Source organism: Hemibagrus wyckioides, linkage group LG08 (genome assembly GCF_019097595.1).
Source record: "Hemibagrus wyckioides isolate EC202008001 linkage group LG08, SWU_Hwy_1.0, whole genome shotgun sequence".
NCBI classification, from domain to species: Eukaryota; Metazoa; Chordata; class Actinopteri; order Siluriformes; family Bagridae; genus Hemibagrus; species Hemibagrus wyckioides.
Genome location: NC_080717.1, coordinates 9,955,050 through 9,977,078, shown reverse-complemented (window position 1 = coordinate 9,977,078; position 22,029 = coordinate 9,955,050). Strand labels below are relative to the sequence as shown.

The window sequence follows — 22,029 nt, the reverse complement described above, 5'->3', positions numbered from 1 at the left end:
GTCTCCATAACTCTAGGGGGCAGTAAAGAGCTATGGGGCACTGCTCCTATTCTGCATCCCAAAAAATCGCCAAAGTCTCATGTTCCCCCATTTGATCCCGTTAAATATTTATTATTTCTGTTTGTCAACATATGAAGACCAAATGAGTTAAAAAAAAAACCCGTCTGAGTTAAAGAAAGGTAAGTAGATGCGGTAATATTTCCAGTGTTCAGTCTGTTATTCCATAGAGTCCCTCAAGCTGGCATCATGGACATGTGGTTTAAAGAGTTCGGGGTAAATTGTGTCCTAATGGGTTGTTTTAATGAGAGCTGGATAAACAGACCAGAGGTTTCCTTGTAGGAGTGAGTTGTTATCACACACCTGTCAGGATAATTGAAGACGATTAATACAATACTCGATATGTATCACGATATAAAAGTTTGTAAACAAACTCAACGAAACAGCAGTGTAGCAGTTACACAACCTGTGAGTGGTATTTCTAAATATGATTTTATTTTATTTTTTCCACAATAAGTGTGTTATTGTAACATCAGATGTGCTACATTTATTTTTTAAAAGGTATCATGTTAATGGCTGATTCTAGAAATATCTAGAAAATCGTTTCTCTATAAAGCAGTGTATTATATCTTCATTATCATTAATGTGTGCAGGACAGTGGCTCAGCACTAATCCAGCATCCTTCTCTTCTGTTTAGATGGCTGCCGGGTTTGTGCTCTGTTTGTTGCTTTTGCAGCTGTATGTGCAGCCATACACAGGACAAGAGCCAGTAGACCTGAGTGCTTTCCAGCCGCAGAGTGCTCTCACTGACATGGAGTTTGTTAGCGTCAGCTCCTACCGAGGCCCGGGCAACACAGACACCCGCAGCAACAAGGAGCTGCCCATCCTGCTGTGGTGGAGTGGCAACCTGTTCCCACATTTTCCTGGGGATACAGAGCGTGTGGACTGTGCTCGCTCGTCCTGCCTGGTGACACGAAACCGCAAGGTCCAGCTGCACCGGCGCACAGCCTCCATCATCTTCTATGGCACAGATTTTCGTGCATATGAGGCGCCGCTGCCCCGCCTGGCTCACCAGACCTGGGCGCTCTTTCACGAGGAGTCACCAATGAACAACTACTTACTGTCACACGGGTCTGGAATAAGTCTCTTTAATTACACAGCTACCTTTCGCAGGGAGTCAGACTATCCGCTCACACTGCAGTGGCTGCCTTCACTCAACTACTTGCTTAAGCCTCCCTCAGTCTCTCTGGAGGAGAAGAACAGCTGGAGAAAAGCTGGACTGGCCCCAGTGCTGTACATGCAGTCCCACTGTGACGTGCCTTCAGACCGTGACCGTTATGTCCAGGAGCTTATGAAGTACATGCAGGTAGTAATTCTTTTTTAATGTAAAACTTAAGTTGAGAGTTTTAACTTTCTATTTTCCTCATAATTAATCAGTTTGGAACTGTATTTGCAGGTTGACTCATATGGAAAGTGTCTCAATAACAAGCCCCTGCCTGAGTATCTAGAGGACACCAGCACAGCCACAGGCGAGGATCAACGCTTCATGAGCTTCGTGGCCCGCTACAAGTTCCACCTCGCTCTGGAGAACGGACTGTGCCCTGATTACATGACTGAGAAATTGTGGCGGCCCATGCACCAGGGATGCGTGCCCATATACAGAGGCTCCTCCTCTGTTGCTGACTGGCTCCCGAATGAGCATTCTGCCATTTTGTTAGATGATTTCCACTCCCCTCAAGAGCTAGCCAAGTTCATCATGGATTTAGATAACGATGACTCTAAGTACTTGCGATACTTGGAGTACAAGACTCCCAGTAAGATAACCAACCTTCGACTCCTGGAAGGCCTTCAGAACCGAGAGTGGGGCATCAACGACATGAGCAAACCTAACTACCTGAACGGCTTCGAGTGTTATGTGTGTGACCGAGAGAACGAACGACTGACGGCAGAAAAGAAGCACAGACGAGAGCCTGACAAGTATCCAGCACCTCAACCAAAGATGGCCAACAACACACACATGGGGTGTCCACTTCCTAGCCCTGGGTATGGAGCCATAGAGGAGATTGAGCCTAATGATGGGTAACTTTATTTTTGTTTTATTTGATTTATTCCTTCAGGGAAAGTGGTTCTTATAAATCTCCAGATGTATGTAAATAGAGTCTGAGCACATGGTCAGCCATTATAAACTGCAGAGTCTGACGGTTTTCACTGAATAGCACAGTCTGAGTAAGTTCAGGAAGTTGTGACTATCATTCAGACTTTTTAACATTATCCTCTGTCTAATGTTCTTGCCAGCACATGTGTACATTTACATTTATGGCATTTGGCAGAAGTTCTGTCAAGCATATCCTGGTTCACTAAAAATACCTTCAGTCTGAAACACTGCTGGCAAGAAACAGAGAAAAGAAAAGCACACAGAAAACATTTACTTATTTATTAAGTACTTCAGATCGAGGTAGATCTTTTTTTTTTTTATCTTAGTTAGTGAGCAGTCCGTGTTTAGAGTAATATAATTTTTGACCCACTGTGCATTCAAGCTACAAAGTGAAGGGAACACATGGATGACTGCATGGTCATTTTTTGTTAGCAACAAGCTTAATAACTGTGAGACGTGCTGCACAGACAGCAACTACATAGCAAACTGTAGTCAGTGTTTGGGAGATTTAACAAGTGAATATTTCTGTATGTTGACTAATCTAAAGCAAATATTAGTACATACAGAATAATCGCTTTGAAGGTTAAAAGTGCCACTTTGTTTACTGCTGATGATGTTAATTTGTGTGATGAATTGTGAGATGAGGGACACTGCCTTATCCTGGTCATAAGGTGGGAGTCATAGTTGAGTCGTCTAGTTGAATGCAGAGTTACAGAGGCTGTTTCAGAAAGCCTCTGTTAAAAAAAAAACCCTGAAACTGCAATTCTGTGAGTAGCAGCATTAAAAATTAAAAACATTTCTCCATTGTTTTGGTGAAATATATTTCTATAAAAATGCATCAAAGTATGTTTGGAGCAGAAAATCTGATTTTATGTTTTTGGGGGTTTTTTTTGACTCTTTGCCAAAATTCTGCCTAGTCCTAGCCTGTCCTTCATTATTATGGCTTTCCCATTATTGAGAAAAAAAAATTCCGTCCTTCCTAGCTACATGCAGTCGCAGAAAACAATGATAGGAATCAGATTGATGGTATTCATGTGCTAATTATAATGATATATTTGAGCTAAAATCCCAGTTTCTTAACCAGTGTGTGCTGTGATCCTAAGCGCTGTGTGTTTATGTTCAGCTGGCTTCAGATGTGGCCTCAGGACTACTGGCAGAGTCTGGACCAGGCAGAGGGACTGGTGTCACTGATCAATCACAACGAGTCTGACCCTGGACAGCTGTGGCAACACATTCACAGGATGGCTGTGAGCAGGAACAGTCAGTGACATGAGTTCACCTCCGAGAAAGAACGCTACCTCGTGAGCTTGTGTAAGAGAAGATTTTTTTTTTTTTAAATGAAGGACCACTCTACCAAACACACTCATACCAAAGACAAAAAACGCACTAAAGAACAATAAAACCCAACTCGGCTAACAGCGCAATCATTTTTGACTTGTTAATGGGTCATTTAGCTAAGGGCCAAAACCAAAGGAAGCAAAAAAAAATCATTTTGTAAACATATTATATCTATACGTGTCACATGTAGACATTGTTTTGTCATTATCTTATTTGCAGTGTTGTAAGAAGGCTGTTTAAATAATATTTGGAAACACATTAGAACATGATCTGCATATGAATAGAATCGTTCTGCTTCTGTTTATCAGTGCAGATGTTATGAACAAGCCCTTACGTGCTTTATGAATAATTTATTTTTCAGGATGCTGAACTTGACATTTAAATTCAGCTGCTGTTCTTGTCAAATAGAAAACTGTTTGTGTCTTTCAGCCATTTGTTTTTATCCTTTTATACGTGCACATATGTAAACATTTTTATGCCAGTATTCTATAAACTATTTATTTATTTTTTACACTTTGTAAAGAGCAACAATTAAAGCTATATGCTAAATTAGCTAAATAAAGCTAAATTGTTTTGTGACAAAATGTGAACAAAACACAACATTTTTTTTTTTTTACATCCCTACATTTATTCACAGTTTTAAGAAGTTTATTCATCCACTGAAAAATGCACAGCAAAGCAAATAATTTTTTTGGTTTTTAAAGATGGAAATAAGGCTAGTACATTGTAGAAAAAGTGAAAACCCACTCAAACAAATACACATGATTCTGATTTTGAAGGCACTTTTCACAATCAGACGACAGCAAAGACAGAAGAAGAATAACTGTTTTGGGAATGTAAACAGCCCAACAGCATTTACGTACGTTCTGATAGAGTCAAAAAAAAAAAAAGGACAAAGAGATCATCTTAGAAATGAAACAGTCTCAGGAGTTATGGTGGTTATTAATGTTCACCAAAGTAACCAAACAGAAAGCACATCGATACAACCTGGCCTTAAATCACGTTAGAGTAACAGTTCTCACACAGGACCGTCCCACGGTGCAAAAACATGCTGTGGATGAAATCACCCATCGGCTTGCTGCACACACCACACTGGAGAAGAAATATATAAGATAAATATGTAGTCCTTGTAGTTTATTATCAAAAAGTCCTGTTTTTTTTATATATTTACCAGCATGAACATAAAATGTACATATAAATGATTATATGAATAAGAGATTTTTTACACCACAGAGCTCTTGTGTATATATATATATATATATATATATATATATATATAGATATAGATATAGTAACTTGTATGGTGAACACTGAAATAAAATTCACATACACAATCATACAGATCAAATTTCGCAAACTTCTGTGGTGTAAGAGGACTAAAACATCTCTGTACACACTGATATTGGAAAATAATCTTTGGGGTAGTAATAGTAGAAACACACCCCAGCTTTTATTATTCCTTACATGTATTTATATTAAGGAAAAAACATTAAAAATAAAAGATCATTTTAAACGTATATTAATTAATGATGAAGTGGTGAAATAAGAGAATTGAGGAAAGAGAATAAAGAATATATTATGAACAGTTTTATTAAATGTATCGCTCTCTCCCTCTCTCTGTTCATCTAGCTACCTATGTATGTATGTATTTTATATTTATATATATATATATATATATATATATATATATATATATATATATATAGTATGTATATACAGTAGAATGTACCTTGAAGCATTCGGGGTGGCAGGAGATGTTGAGATGGTCAATGGTGATCTTGGAGTCATTTCCTACGAGACTACCACAGTACGTGCAGGCAGTCATATTCGCAGTGCTGAACCAGGAAAAAAATCATTATAAATATATAAATATCACACCAGGGCAATTCACATGGAATTTGCAGTAACGTTAGCTGTTTAGTTAACAAAGTGGTGTTTCATAACAAAGTATTATATTCTGAGTGAAATGATCTCATATATGCATATTGAGAACAGTTTCATAAATGACTCTGAGAATCCCTCCTGAGAGACTTTGCCATAATATAATACTCCTGTTTCCATTCTTAACCTGGTTTTAGACTGATTTGCATTAATGTACAGTTACCTGGAGGGGCTGCTGTATGCATAACTGCTGGTGCTCGAGGTCACATAGTCGCTGTGGGCAAAAACACAAGAGTTTAGCCTTTTCCATACACGAGGTTTATTCCTAGACCATTATACGGCTCAGTCCATTGCACTAAGTAATGTAATGAACATTACTGTCACTACAATTGCTTTGTGCTCCCATGATTAGTACAGTAATGCATTTGCCTGCTTTATTCATACAGTCACTCGGGAGACCTTAAAAAGCCACAGAAAGCTTTATTATGGCTTTGTAATGTTGCTAGTCACAGAATAGCAGTTTCAAGGGTTTTGTTATAATTAGTTAGAATATGATCTGTGAAATTTTCATTAAAAGGTGAATAGTGCTAAAAAAAAAAAAGTTTTTTTACGCACAAATAAAACTTTATAGAAAACATTTGTGATTGTAATTTTTTTTTATGATTATTATCATTTTACAAGAAAATGATATAAAGAAGTATCTCACCTGTCGTATCTGCTAGCGCCATACCCGGAGGGATCAGAGTTCATATATGATTTGATGTAGACTAAATTCCTGGAAAGCAGGAGAAATAAAATAATTGAAGAATGACAATATAGACCTATTTATTTATTTTGAAATACACAAGTTCCCATGCAAATACTTACTTTTTAGCTTCTGTGTCCAGCTCCCTTTCTTCTGGTCTGGCTAAACTGCAGTCCAAAAGAAGATACAATATAATAATATGACGTATTTTCTACATATATGTGGTTTGCCCTCCAGTTTACATTGATTTGCTGCTACAATATTAGACCAGTGATTTTATGGATTTATTTTGCACTTGGTCTATCAAGGAACAAAAGAAAATAGTAAGGTGATTCCAGGGTAAATGTGTAAAAGTGCTTTTGGCCATCTCATAAAAGTTTGGTTCTGTAATGTTTTTTGTTTGTTTTTTTTACTATCAGTCTTTATTACTGAACACAGGGATTTAGCTCATCTATATGAATGTGACCATAAAAGTGAAGTTCTTAGTGTATAATCAGTTTGTTAGCGTTTTCTAAATCAAATCATTCATTTTTGGGAAGAAAATGATCAACATGACCATGAGTTACTAATGTTACAGTATTAGAAAAGAAACTTAACATCTTCTCATGCCATGTATGTATATATATATATATATATATATATATATATATATATATATATATATATATATATATATATATATATATGTAAATAAATAAAACACAACACATTCCTAAAATAAGAGTAAAAACTGAGCAGTCCTGGATAAACTTATTTTTACGTGGAATAAAAATTAAAAAAAAACGTTATTTTATTAGGAAAACCTGTACCCTTGCTCATTCCTACAATTATCAAGATCAGTCAAGAATTAGCAGCAATGTATAAAATCGTGGACATCATAAAAATGGGGGGAAAATATCATCTCAGTGACTGTGGCATAGGTTGCTCGTATATGGTTTGCATGGGCTGGTCTGAGTATTTCAGAAACCCTTCATGCACAACAGTCTCTAGAGTTTACACAGAACTGGGTTAAAAAGAAAAATACTCCTAATAAAGTGGTCAGTGAGTATTATGTATAATAATAACTTTACGTCCACACTAGTGATAGTCGGACCACAATTTTGTCGCATAAGCATTAAAACAAGACATGATATAGAAATGATATAACGGTTTATAAATAACCAATTAAATATATTATGCTCTGCTATCTTTTTATTTTAATCTTACTTAAAAAATTAATCAGCCAGGCATATGCAGCTGAGTCAATATATATGGTGAGTTTGAATGGAGGAACTGTGTCCAGTGTCACTCTAATTACAATTTGCCTTGCAAGCAGCAGAGGGCTCTAAAAATGTCATTAAACAGCTCCTTTAAGACCTGTATAATATAGTCTGCTAGTAAATGTAAGTAAATGCAATTCCCATAAAAACCATTTCAGCAATACAAATGAACAGTAAGAATGTAAATCTGTGCTGTTTACCTGTCCTCTATTGCGCTGTCTATAGTTGGAACTGACCATTTGTCCCATGGCGAGCTAGATTTAGAGGACCTAGTTTAAAAAGACATGAATAACATCATCAAAAAAGACTTCCATACATTTCAAGTATACACTGAAAGGTATTCAGTGATGCCTGTGAAGCAGTAACTTGATATGCAGCAAACAGTAGATGCCTTTTGGTAAAGTCTAGACTGGCTATTTTTATGACAGCACCAGCACACAATCAGTTCTAGGTCAGCAAGCCAAGTGTGGTCATTAATAATACAAGCAGTGACTATTGCAGAGTGTTGAGGCAAGAGAAAGAAATTGGAAAAGAAACAGAGCTGACTCACTTCTGCTCGAATGTGACCGAAACCGTCTGTTTTGGGTCCTTATTGCTGAAAGATAGAGTTCAAAGTTCAAACAGTAGCGCTAAAATAGTGGTCATTTATTCGTAATTGTTTCTAAAAAGACGCTGGTGAATATAATTTTCAGATTTGAATTGCACTGTGCACTATAGTTTTAATGGAAACACGGTTATCTGTATTTGTCCCCTTATCTTCTGTGTAATTCCCTGTCTTAACATCATCATTATTCAGCAGCATGTTCAGTCATTCTGTCTGTACACGTACCTGTCGGACAGAAGAGGATCAAAGAGCTCTACAGAGCTGCCAGAGAAAGAGAGAGAAGGTGTTGCATTTGTAATAGGTGTGATGTGTACACAGATGATTGTCTGCGTTGTCACCTTTAAGCCCAAATCATTACCTCTTTGTGGACTCTTTCACTATCGGAATCGGATCGAATGGATCAGCAGAGCTGAAAAAAACAATTTCACACTGATTTCACTCTGAAAGGCGAGAAAACACTTTGGCACATGCAAATTAAATTCTGATGTGATTGTTAATAGGGACTCCACTCAGTCTGCCGATGAGGTGGAGTCTGAGTGTGTTCTGCTGCCCCTAGTGCACACTCGCATCTGCTATTCTGACACTGGAGCTTTTCTGTTCTCTCTTAATGGTTCTTAGTGCAGCATGTAGTAATAGTAGCAGAAATAGAGCTTTACTGTTGTCTCTTAATGGTTCTTAGTGCAGCATGTACTAATAGTGGCAGAAATGGTCTAAATCAATATGCATTCTTTTAAGGATGAAAACTTTACATAAACTTTTGTATTGAGAGCTTGCGTTGTTTGTTCACTGACCAGAATTTAGCAAAACTGTAATTAAATCACGGTGAAGAGAAAATGATGCTGTACCCCTTCTCCGTCGTCTTTGTCTGTACCACACTTGTCACTGTCTTCACTGTGCTCTGTGTTTTGTCTGTGCTGAGTCTAGAATAAAGATGAGAAAAATGGTAAGATGGCAGTAAAGAGTTTGACATAAAAAATACTCTTTTTTTAGCTTGTATTATGTATCAAAAACAAAACACTTACTTGTCCTTGTTGGTGTCGATGGGGATGACGTCATAAGCCAGCAGGTCCAGAGATTCGGTAGTCTTCTTTGTTTTGGGTAAAGAACTGAGGAAAAAAGCCAGTAATGTGCTCAGATTATCAGGAAAAACACAACAGTAGATATGTCCTCTGTGCATTTATTATTTATACTGCATATTGAGGTGAAACCATTTGTTATACAGCACTGTTTAAAAGTCTTTGAACACCTGAGAGCATTCAGTTTGGCAAATGAATTGGATAGCAACAGCCTACAGCCAGTGATGAGATACACTAAAGCTTTCTTTATAAAACAGCCAGTTGTTGTAGGCACAAATACCTTAAAATTGTCCACTGGGCTTATGTGGTATAATAATACATAATTATAGTAGTGCTATAATAAAGTCCTCCAGGCTTCAGGAGGATGCTTTTTCATGTACATTTTCTGAATTATGTTTTTCTAGACACAAACCTAATCATGTCCTACTCAGTGTCTTATCGTACATCCATTTTAAAGGCAGAAGGTTTGACTAAGTATTATTTTCCCAGAGATGGCCTGCATGATGAACGCCTTCACGTGTTTGTATTGTACGTGCAGAGCGTGACAGAGTAACATCGTGATTCACTGAAATCTTCACATTGGCATTAGTGTGCTTACTACCAGTTCCTCTTCTGACATACTGATATATTTAGGAAGAAAAAAGTAAAAGCATGACTAATGATTGATTACATCCAGCTGTCACTATGATGCTATTTTTTAACTTCATTTCATGTTCAGGAGTAACCAATTCTTATTCTAAGGTGGATGAGAGACATGCAAAAGAGAAACAAGAAAGAGTCTAGTTTTCATAATTATATGTAATCAAAACTGCACCATGTGAAGGGGTTTCCCAAGCTGTTACACATGCTCAGTGTTTTTTATATTGTGATATTGCTATAAAGAGATATAGAGAAATGTTTCCCATTAAATAGAGAAATGGGAAACATTTCTCTATTGCTCTTTATAGCGTAGTGAATAGCTCAAAATCTCTCACCCTCCTGTCAGTAGGTCAGTGGTGGTGGGGGGGACGGGATCCACTGACTTCTGTAGAGTGCTTAGAGTGACAAAAAGGAAGTAAGAATATTAATATACATCCATCTTCTATACACGCTTTATTCCTAATTAGGGTCATTAGCCTATCCCAGCACACATTGGGTAAAAGGCAGGGGTACACCCTGGCCATCATAGGGCCACATATATAGACAGACAACCACATACACTCCTCTGGGCAATGTAGAATTACCAATCAACCTAATTTACATGTTTTTGGACTGTGGGAGATAACCGGAGTACCCGGAGTAAACCAACGCAGGGATGGGGAGAACATGTAAACTCCACTTGCTGTGAGGCAACAGTGCTAACCACTAAGGCACTGCGCTGCCCCAATTAATATAAATGATAATACATAATAACAAATGGCAAAGTAGTTATAAGAAACACTAGTGTGTCTGCACTAAATGTACTTCAACCCTTCACTACTGTCAGAGCAGTATTTAGTTTAAGCATTTATTATTAGAAAAATATATTAGCAAAACTGACCCATATATCTTTCCCCACTCTGCATCATGCTCCCTTCAAGCCTTCATGTCAAGGTAAGACCCATCATCCTTTAGTATACAAGTTAGACATGTATCAAGGATCTTTGCTATACTGGTACTCAGTCAGTGGAGTGAACATCCCCTGGGTCACTGGAATGAGTCTTCAATGAAAACATACCTCTTGACTAAATACTACAGCGAGCAAAAATTGATCTTGATCCTTTTTCTTCTTGAACTGACTCACTGTATGATCTCCTGTCTAGCAGGGATTTAGTATTCTTGAGGATGCATGAGGATGTGTATTTGATGGAGACTATAAAGCACTTCTATAAGTCACTCTGAATATGTGCCAGATGTTGTGCAAGTATTTGACTGTATATTTATAAAAAAAAAAAAAAAAAAAAGAGTTGGTGTACCTCTTTACATCCTTTTTGGTCTGCACCACAGTTTGAGTATTCACAATTTTGGTAGTTGTTTTATCAGAGCTTAGTCTGAGGAGGAGATCAGAGAGATGAGTAGATCAGTGGAACATTGAAATACTAAACTTTTATCCTCCTGTTGAATCTCCAGCGTCTTGGATAAATCCACTAAATAAAATGAAAACATAACCTAAAGATTCCTGCTTACTTGTCAGTGTTGGTGTCAATGGGGATGATATCAACCGCAAGCAGATCCAGAGATCCTGTAGTCTTCTTTGTTTTGGGTAGAGAGCTGCAGAAATAGTCAAAGATGTACCTCAGAATTTTAAATAATGATGTCTTAAAACTATTCACAGAGGTCCACGCTGTTGGTCTGTCCTAATTCAAGACATTTTACACAGTCGTGAGTAGTACTAGTGCCAGGTTTGTTTGGAGCTGGGGCACAGCACAAACATGATCCCTGACCTGGGCTGGAAAAGACTGTCCTAATTCATTATCACTGCTACAAAGCTTACTGACTATCACATGGTTCTGGCAAACAGCCAAAAGAAGATTTTATAAAAAATCGCATTTGACATAAAGGCTAGGCTACTCGATATGGCCACTTGACCTTCACACCCATGTGTTGTTCTTCCCCAGACTTTTGCCACACAATAGAAGCAGACACCTGTGTAGTATTTCTTTGTATGCTGTAGTCTTTCCTACAGTCAGGCTATGTTCCAGCATGACAATGCTCCTCTGAATATAGCAAGCTCTATGAAGACACAGTTTGCCAAGGCTGGTGTGGAAAACACGAGTGTCCTGCACAGAGCCCTGACCTCAACTCAACTGAACACCTTTGTGATGAACTGGAGCACTGACTGCACCCCAAACCTCCTTAGCCAATAACACCTGACTTCAATAATTCTCTTGTGGCTGAATGAACACAAATCCCTACAGTCACTCTCCGCAATATAGTGGAAAGCCTTCTCGGAAGAGTGGAGGATATTATGACAGCATATCGGAACTAAATCTGTAATGGGATTTTCAACAAACACAGAATGGTGTGATGGTCAGGTGACAATGTAATGCACATAAAGAAATCATAAATACATTTCATTAAACATCCTGGAAATCTTCTTAAAGCTTTTTGCAATCATCTTGCTGATGTCTTAAACCTTGTATCCTACTATTAGTGTGATTTGCTCACACAGCGAATAACGGGGCTTTGATCAGGTTTTTAGATATCTATGGGCCAAAGTGAAAAGGACATAAGCCGAAGAGAAATCTGCTTTTCTTCCTTTTCACTTTCAAGGGTAACATTTCTAGCATTTTAAAATGATAGACCTTTGCCTGTGAATGAGATACATGCAGAAGAGAAACAGGAAAGGGTCAGCATTCCGTAATCATATATTGAAGAAAATGTCAAATATTTTACTCTGTAAAGGGTTTTCCTAGACTGTTACACACTTCTAAATAAAATACATTATAAGTGTTTGCTGTTAAAAAAAAATCAAGAAGAAATGGTTTAAAGGAAATGTAGTGAAAGTCTCTTACTCTCCGGAGAGCAGGTCAGTGGAGGTGGGGACGGGGTCCACCAAATTCTGTGCAGTGCTTAAAGTGAAAGAGAGAACATTAATATGTAAGATAACATTAATATGCACATGATAACGATAACAGAAGCCAAAGTGATTATGAGAAACGCTAATAGGTCTGCACTTAAAAGGGAACTGCGTCCCTGCGCCAGTCAGAGCATTAATGGAGGTAGAGTACCCTCTTGTGGCTCTTTTGCAAACAGTTTATTTATTACATGTTCAAGGTGCAGCAGTGACAGTCTATAAAAATTCAGCACCATCATTAAGAAAGGCACACTGACCTCCCAGCCAGATCCAGAAGATCTTTATCATTCATGGCACCGGTCTTCTCCACTGGCTTTGGTGTTGGGATACTGTGTAAAAAGAGACGCAAAGAGACAGAAAATACTGTGAGTAAATTATTATCAAGCCAGCTCCATCTTTTAATCAGTTCATTAATGTGAATCTCTTAGCAGATCAGTGTTAATCTGTTAAACAAATTCTCCTAACACATGCAGCAGCTGCCAGATACAGCACTATGTAGTTTCATTTTGTTCTTAACGTCACAGCAATTAGGAATAAATATAAAACTCAACAAGTACATGAAGAAAAGAACACGAAATGAGTAAGCGTGAGATTTCCTGCCCGATTCTGCATTGCTCTTTGCAATGACAACATGTTTTATTTATTAAGATGCAGTCATTTTAAGTAAGGTGCAATAATTTTATAAACACATTGTTATAGCTACAGTTAATGTGAAACACCCACAAAACAAGTTTGTGGCCATTTCCTGTTACAGTTTACATTAAAGCAGCTCATAAAAGTTGCCCTACTAGCCATTTTTCACGTCTCTGTTAGTAAGTAAAACAAAGCTCAAAGCCTTGAAGACTACCCCATGTCAGAAGCTTGCAGTTACAGCTTTGGCTTGGACTGTTACAAAATGCTGACACTGCAGACACCTTCCTAAAATGCAAAGTAAATCTACTGGAAGCTTCTCAAAAAAAATTGTAATTACTTTATGTGCATTGTCCATCATATTCGTGCTTACGTATGTTGTTACAAACAATAACGCATCCATATAAACCTTTAAAATGAATCAAAGCTTTCTGACCAATCAGATTTGAGAAATTAACAGCACCGTTCTTCCTGTGAAACCGATGAAACCTGTTTCTTTATCTCTACACCTGACTTTACAATTGAAATCTGTGAGGTTACCACATCTAGCACACTTTACTTTTATTCACGAGAAACTCTGTTAACCGATGCCTGTGTACTTCAGATCCTATTTCATGAACTGTTATCCACTGCATGAAAAGTTAAATACTGTAACAGTGACATCAAGAACATTTCAGCATTATAGATCAATATTATACATGCTGTATCTGTATTAGACTGCTCTGACTGTCTGATTCTAGCTCATTTGGCTCTGAAAGTCTCTACCCGAAAACCTGAAAATGGTTGACACTCTTAGTATTAGGCCCAGTTTTATCAATTATATGATTTTTTTTTTAATTAGAAGTTGTTCATAATTTACTTTGCCCTTGTTTCACACTACTATTCTCCCTGGGAAAAAAAACATTTAGTAAAGAAGCTTTAGTGACTGGTGTGCAGTGGGTTAGCTTTGTGTAATCACTGCATAAGGGATGTGGGAACCCTTCATTCAAAGTAGAAAGCCTGAGTAAAGCACAAGGGGCATGGACACCCTACACTCAAAATGCAATACAGTGGCCTTATGCACATAAGCAATATCTGGAGTTTGGAAATGTTACTTCAATTACATTACTATACTGTTTTGTTGTTGTTGTTGTTGTTGTCTTGGCAAAATTTCATGTTTTCGCACCTCATCATGAGTCGACTTGTGAAGGCCTTCTAATTATGTAGGTCAAATCAGCCAGGTTAAAGTAGGTAGAGCAACTGATCACAAAGAATGGCATTCTACTTAACATGTATTTACACTTGCTTGATATTAAACTCTCATAATATAAATCTATTAAACCTCAGTCTAGGAGTGGCCCCTGGTTTGCATTTGGTTTTAGGCTTTGTGGATGGGACGTCCTTTACAGATGGAACGGCTGGCATGACTGGTTCAGTGGCGCTAAAGAAGAACCGACAACATTCCAGAAAAAGGGGACACATCCCTCGATCAACGTAGACATGTAGTCATGGATGACATTCATAACAGAGATTCTACAACTGTTAGTTTAAAGACTCTTCTGGCATGTCAGATTACTATGAGAGCAGGTATTTGCGCATTATATATAACATGAATTAAATGAAGTAGGGATATCACCAATGTGTGGAATTTCAGTTGTCAAAAATAAGCTTGGGGCTATACCATCTATCTGTTTTTTGTACTGCTTATCGTACACCCAACACACACACACACACACACACATACACACACTCTTTCACACCCTACAGACAATTTAGAGATCCTGACCCTGACCCTGACTGGGGCAGAAAACTAGAGTACAAGGAGAAAACCTCCATAGCACGGGGATAATATCCCCCTCACATCCCATATACAGATCCACAAAATTATCTGAATATACTGTATGTATTTAATTTACAAATGGGTTTTAAAAAATGAGAGAAAAAGACAGGGCACAATACAATACACAAATAACATTCTACATATGCTGCATTTCCTGCATTTCCTGAATTGAACATTGAAGGCTCTGCCATGGAGGAGTCAGTGTTAAATCTATAATGAACTCAGATGTTACGCTAAATTATGAGTTGCTCAGGAGCTCCTGCTTATACACCTCCAAATGACTTTATACGACTGTAGAACGGACACAACTCCAAATGACTTTATAATCACACTCTCTAGTGTTTCTAATTATTTATAATCACACTCTCTAGTGTTTCTAATTATTTATAATCACAATCTCTAGTGTTTATAATTATTTCTAATTATTTTTTTAGTCTGGTTCCTCTCAAGGTTTCTTCCTCATGACATCTCAGGGAGTTTTTCCTTGCCAGTCACCTCAGGCTCGCTCATAAGGAATTTAAACTATGAGTCTAATATTAAACATTGAACTTTCTGTTCTATATTTCTTATATTTCTTAATGGAAGAGTTTCTGCAAAATGTGTCATTTCTTCAGACAAATCCAGCTATAATGAAACCCGTCTATCCTGATGGCATGCAGTCTTTTCCAGGCTAACCCTACACCCGTGCAAAGGGCACAAGGGCTCACTGAATGGTTTGATGAGGATGAAGATGATATAAATCATATAGTATATCCTTCACATGGACCAGATCTCAACCAAATGAATCAGATCTAGACAACAAAGCATCAAGTGAGGAAATACATTCAATGCTGTTCATCTCTCCAGTACAGCTCCGCAAACATGTGGCATCTATATCAGTCCTAAAACTTTTCTGAAATCTCTTAAATGTTGTGGGTTTTTTTTTTTCCTCTTTTCATTTGTCACCTATCTATAATCTAAATGTAATACTGTAGGATGTACCTTGGTTTAGGAGTGGGATCTGGCTTGGGTTTAGTTGTTTCAGAGTTCTTTAAAGTAGCAACTGGAGCAACTGAAGTGGCCTGAGTAATCTTCTCATTCACGCTGTTTCAAAGGAAGATAGGAATTAATCAAAGACATTGTTATATCTTAAAGACATATACATGAATCCAACCCTAATTCATATATCAAAAGGTTTAAGGCAACATTGAACTAAATGGCAAGGTCTCATTAGAATTTAAGTGATTTGGTATCATTTCTATTTTATTTTATTTTATTTTATTTAAATCTGAGGTTTTAATTATTATTATAAAAGAGCAATTGATTATATTAATGATTATTAATAATGACCAGTAATTATAATAATCTCCTCATCTAAATTAGGATAAACACCTTGTTGTAGAACTGGGCTTGGGTTTGGAGACGTTTTGTGTCTCTGGAACAGGAGATGTGACTTGCTTCTTGCTGTGAACAAGAGAAAGACAAGTAATAAATGTGAGAGATAGTGTAAATGAAAAGAAAAGAACATTTTTGGTTCTTACGGTTTAACCTGGAACAGGTTAAACCGTAAGAAGTTCTATTAAAGTGTTTAGATTTTCTTTCAGGTGCAGGACTCTGCATATTGCAATTTGATGACATTTTCTTCTCTAATGGTCCTACATACACTTTACTACTCAATTTTTCAGATATTATTTTGGTACCTGGTGGATTCTGGGGTGAACAGGAGGGTGTCAGAGAGAGCGTTAAGGGTGTTACTACAAAAAACATATATAAAAAAAGAAAAAAAAGTTAAATATGATCAGACTAAATGATTATTTGTATCTAGTCCTAGTGTAATATTACATATAGTAAACCTTTGTCTAGGTGTGGGCTGGGGTTTGACTGTTGGTTTCAATTCAGGTTTCGCAGCTGAGGATTCTGGTGGTATCGGCTCATCCACACTCATTTCCACGCTGTTGGACAACAGAGTCAAAAGTTCAGTGAAGTTTAACAAAAAGAAGCAGACGTTTGGTTCATTTTGGAAGCACTGACTAAAGTGGATAGATCTACCTCTGTTTTTGAAAAGATACCAGGGTGGAGCCAGCGTCATCGTCGTCACTAATAACTACCCTACACTCACACACACACACACACACACACAACAAAGCCATTAGTCACAAAAGAATAGCATGCTTTTCATTCATGTGACCTAACCACAGAATATACTTTGTACCTTTTAGCAATAAAAGCTGCGGCTGGCGAGTCAGAGCTGTCCTTCCCAGGACTTGACCTTAAAAAAGTGATAGAAATTCACTTAAAAACAGGAATGATATAAGGTATGAAGTAGGGTAATTTATGATCACAAATCTATGATCCACTATTGTACAGGAATGGCAGTGAATTACACGTCTGAACGATGATGTGCTGTGAAAATTAACGGCACTTGAGGTACTACTTTTTAAAGAACTGGCCCAAGACTTTGGAGCAAAACATACTCATATTTCTTTGCAGCTGACAGCACATATGATCTCTGTTTTCTTGCTGAGCTGTCTAGTATTTTGCTGGCTGCCTCTGTCCTGTACACACACACACACACACACAAAGGATTAGGATGACATCAGACAGTAAGGTTCATGCCTCCTTTTATGAGAAGGACCACAGTGAACAAAGAGGTCTGTTTTGAAAAAGCTGCACGTGCAGTGTGGAGCTCATCTCACCTCTTCTCCTGTTCTTCTGCACTGAGTGATGGCTCCGGTGGATCTGCTTTCTCCACGCTCGTGCGAATGGTGTGAGGAGCTCTGAGAATGACACGAGAAGAGCCGTTTACGAAATGAGCACAAATGCTTCGTTTGCAAAATGCCTGAAGCCACATGGTCTGTATTTGAATCACAAATCCTTAAACCTTCATTTGCATCAATTAATGAATTTCCGCATCAAGCGCTTACATTTTCTTATATCCATCAGAGGCCTTTTTGGTGTAGCCAGATGTTCCACTGTAAAAAGAAAGGGGAAAACATCAGAGCAACTTTCCATAAATTACCATATAAATTCGTATCATTTATTTAGCTCAGCACTATTCCTCTTTTATAATGAATGTACAGTACAGTGCAAAAGCCTTAGGTATATGTAGGGAAGCACTGGAAAGAAAAGACGCCTCCAAAATAATGACATTTCTACATTAAATTAAAAAAAAAAACCCATTATAAAGGTCAGTAACTATACACAGAGACGGTAAATATTTGGCAGGCAGCACTTTTTACAAATGTATCAGTCATCTCTTTATACACTAATTGGCTGGAAAGATTTGGAACAGTGCTACAGTTCAGTTTCTCTGGAGATCTAGCACATTTTTATACTGACTCAATAATGCAGAAATAAATAGTTTTGCATTTAAAAAAAATCAGGTTGTCTACGTCTTTTGCACAGTACTAGTATTATTAGTGATAATCTTTTTGCCTACATGTAGCCGTTAGTGGACGATGCAGCTGGCTTGTTGTCGGTCTTTGTGAAAACACCCCTGCAAAACAGATGTGGTTCATAACCCAAAGCTTTTTGTTAAATATATATAAGCATGAAATAAGCAACTCCTGTAAGGCCTGACTTACCTGATCAGGTATCCAGCTGAATTAGAACTGTTATCATGACAGTAAATGTCACAGAAATTTCAAAGGAAATGTTAAGCCTCAGGCTGGACATTCTGTAGTGCTCTTAAATATGCAAATAATATGGCAAATCTGAAGTATGAGCTCTCACCCGTCTGTCCTCGGTGAAGTTGGAGGGTCTCGTTTGGGAGGTGTGTTGTCAGCTGCAGGCTCACTGAAGTCGCTGTTGAGTCGACCTGCACGCACCTCTGCAACCCTTTATTGAATAGTTTGGGAAGTGACACATGGTGCATGAATTAAAGCTATTTTTGATGAAGCCAGATCTTTCTCTCTCACACACACACACATACACACACACACACATACCACGGCTTTTCATCCTCCTCTTCCTCTACTGGTCCAGACTGACCTCTACTGATCCAGCTGCTGTCTCCTTTCAGTGCAGTACGAACCTTTGTTGTGCGCAAAACAGATTGTCTGTCTCCCTCTACACACACACACACACACACGCAAGCACGCACACAAGTGTACAGAATGAGCTCCTCAATAGCAGGGAAGCATTATAACTATGTGGAAATGAGTATGTGTATTATGTATATTATGTATGTATGAGGGGCAATACTATGGGGTAAGGTATGTTATAAAACAGGTTTGGAGTGTCAGTGCAGTCTGGTTTCATGTAGCACACGTTTGAGTAAAGGAGAAAACGGCAGCATAAGTATTCATGCATACGAAATGAATTACTTTCACATTAGTCATCATTATTCCGGGTTTGGTTTTTAAGAAACTCATCTGTAAATTGTATAAATAAATCCTGTGGGAGGGATCCGCTCACCTGTAGCCATGGTTTCCGCCAAATTTCTTCTTCGGTCAACTCTGGGTGAAAATAAAAATAATAATAAAAAAGAAGACAGAGTTTAACCTTTGATGTGTTGATTTGTGCAAGTGTGTTCCAGTGTACACCAGGTACGAAAATAATCAAGATCATGATATTATAAAATAACGAGTGTATGTTTCCTGATGGAAATTTTGTTCGGTGGACATTTATGCATTCTTTAGCACCTTGTTCAGAATTCCTGAGTCATCGTTTCGCCATGCCATCGAGCCTGTCTCTCCACTTTCTCAGCACACACACACTCTCTCACACATATTTTAATCAACAGACAACAGTAGGGTTCTGTTTATGGGAGGTAATTATATTTTAGTCCAGATGTATCTTAATGATAATAAATTCACCTATTTTCTAGATTAAGCTCGTTTATTATGATAAATCCTCTGGTTAGATAGTTGTTTTCCTTCTGTTTTTACATAAACTGAACATATATCTTCATATTCTCTAGAGCCAGGGAACTGAGAGTTGAGTAGTTCACTTCCTTCACTACATGCTCATTAAAGGCTTGTTAATTAGCGCTTTGTGTATTAAAGTCTGCACTAGTGTCTGCCCTGGTGGTTAAATAACAATCACAAATCACTGGAGTTACACTGAGTTTCACACCCATCAGCAGACCGAGTTATCTTTAGGCTTCTGCAAAATAATGATCTCTGAAGTGAACAGTGGTGGAAGTTCAAACATTGTGACATAACACACACTCAGGTAACAGATGAGAAAGTGAATTCATCACGCTGGCATTAATCAAACAAGATGGAGTCAGTGGAAAATGATAAATAAATGGTTAATGGTTTTATAAAGCCACACAGAAACAATTAATCAAACGAGAAAAATGTCGATGATGTGTACTTTTGTCCCAGTGAAGGAGGTGAAAGTGTTAGACATGTCAGATCGTCTCATATATTCAACTCGGAAATGTTTATAATATTTACCCTGATGTTTTAGCTCTTCCAGTTGAACAAAGATAAACCTTGTGACAAAAAGAAATCTCATTCTCACCCACACACACACACTCTCTCTCTCTATCACACACACACACAAAACAAACCTACCTTATCTTAGAAAACACACATCCAAAACTGGTGAAAAGTGATGAAGAATGGCTCAGTGGCACGTATTCGCTGCTCTTGATAAATGAGTCAAAGCAGTTAACAGCAGGACTGTCTGCTCTGTGTCAGTCCACACACACAAACACACACACACTGAGGGAGGTTTGACATCTGTCTCTTGGAGAGAGTAGATCCGGGCGTTGACACGACTGACAAGCCCAGCCAGTTTTAGCAGACGCACACACAGAGTCTGGGTGTGTATGCGTGTGCATATACATAAGTGTGTGTGTGTGTGTGTATGTGTGTGTGTGCGCTTCAGGACACTATAGGAGATTTATCTACATCAGATTTTTCTTTTATCAGGTTGAAAACATGAAATCACATCGTTGCTCAGATAAAGTGAAAGGTGTTAACACAGATTCCACTCTGATCTGGACTTTTTAAGAACGGTCAACAAACACAGCAAGCATTTTTGTCTCCTGTGGGAATCCAGTGAGCTCTGTTAAGCTCTGTTAAGCTCATAGTGGGCATCGTCTTAATTAGGACACATCAGCATGGGAATAGAGTGACATACTAATTATCATTTACAGTAGGCAGAACCGTACATCAGCGACTCTTAGTTAGGAGGCAGGTGGTCACATTTATGAGAGAAAGATCTGCTGAGTGGCTTGCCACAGAGAAGTGACAACAGTGAAATTTACACATGGGACGTGCTATGTTGTCAGTAGCAACACAACACTGAAAGAAGAGGTGTGACTACAAGAATGAAGTCGCACACACCTTTATGGCACTGAATCGGCACCCAGTTCAAGGCGAAGGCAGCTTTTCTGGAATTCATTAAGACGTTGCCACTCAGGTGGCCAGCAGACGGGTTTCGCCTTTACTACCACCTTAAACATGACTCAAAAACAAGTCAGACAGCCTGATCCAGTGATAAACTATCAGAGTTTACAAGAATGCCAGGTATCTTGTCAATCTCTTTCCCCCCCTACATGCATAACCACACCAAGATGAGGAATGACAGAAATGTATAGCATGACAGGCTGTATGAGTGCCCAAAGGGTCACTGTGAGGTCTAAACAAATGCAGCTAATAACGTGAAAGGTTTGATGATGGTTTTGTGATCGAGGGCGTGGTCCGGGAACCTGCAGTGTGTTGTGCAACACTCATGACACAAAGACACAGGCACGAAAACTCAATTTGCCCATCCCTAGAGCCTGGAACATTCTAAAATATGTATATAGTACATTGATGAATATCAAGCAAGCAACAACTGGAAAGGTTGCAACCAAAAAACAATGCTCAGACTCCTAAGGCAAGTCAGCTATTCGCAGAGGTATGAAAAAACACTTTGCTAATACACAGGCAGTAGTGTAAACATAAAGCTGAAGCAAATGTAAATAGTTCCACTCCTATATTTAGAAGAGTTAGCAGCAAAAATAAGGAAGGTGACAACATATTCATATTTATGAAAACTGCTCATATATATTTT

At 38.1% G+C, this 22,029-nt stretch overlaps 2 protein-coding genes across 3 annotated transcripts; one reads left to right on the top strand and one right to left on the bottom strand.

The window, feature by feature from the left end:
• The first annotated feature begins 19 nt into the window (after positions 1-19).
• On the top strand, positions 20-4,387 carry fut11 (fucosyltransferase 11 (alpha (1,3) fucosyltransferase)). The gene is made up of 4 exons (XM_058396672.1): positions 20-179; positions 695-1,363; positions 1,454-2,076; positions 3,276-4,387. Exons 2-4 carry the CDS (start codon positions 695-697, stop codon positions 3,418-3,420), a joined length of 1,437 nt encoding a protein of 478 aa, XP_058252655.1. The 5' UTR covers positions 20-179; the 3' UTR covers positions 3,421-4,387.
• znf185 (zinc finger protein 185 with LIM domain) lies at positions 4,368-20,700 on the bottom strand. 2 transcript variants are annotated; one of them, XM_058396670.1, is made up of 31 exons: positions 20,541-20,700; positions 19,435-19,475; positions 18,966-19,086; positions 18,751-18,855; positions 18,603-18,629; positions 18,458-18,514; positions 17,943-17,990; positions 17,715-17,795; positions 17,493-17,573; positions 17,231-17,287; positions 17,068-17,127; positions 16,872-16,970; positions 16,719-16,772; positions 16,411-16,482; positions 16,021-16,122; positions 12,848-12,919; positions 12,529-12,585; positions 11,201-11,284; positions 10,990-11,064; positions 10,030-10,089; positions 9,002-9,085; positions 8,825-8,899; positions 8,338-8,388; positions 8,205-8,240; positions 7,926-7,970; positions 7,576-7,644; positions 6,239-6,283; positions 6,078-6,146; positions 5,595-5,645; positions 5,220-5,325; positions 4,368-4,582 (listed from the first exon to the last, which is right to left on the bottom strand). In XM_058396670.1, the coding sequence occupies exons 2-31, from the start codon at positions 19,442-19,444 to the stop codon at positions 4,484-4,486; spliced, it is 2,052 nt and encodes a 683-aa protein (XP_058252653.1). In that variant the 5' UTR covers positions 19,445-19,475; positions 20,541-20,700; the 3' UTR covers positions 4,368-4,483. The 2 variants fall into 2 exon arrangements, with proteins under 2 accessions (XP_058252653.1, XP_058252654.1); XM_058396671.1 differs by lacking the exon at positions 18,603-18,629.
• Positions 20,701-22,029: the final 1,329 nt, after the last annotated feature.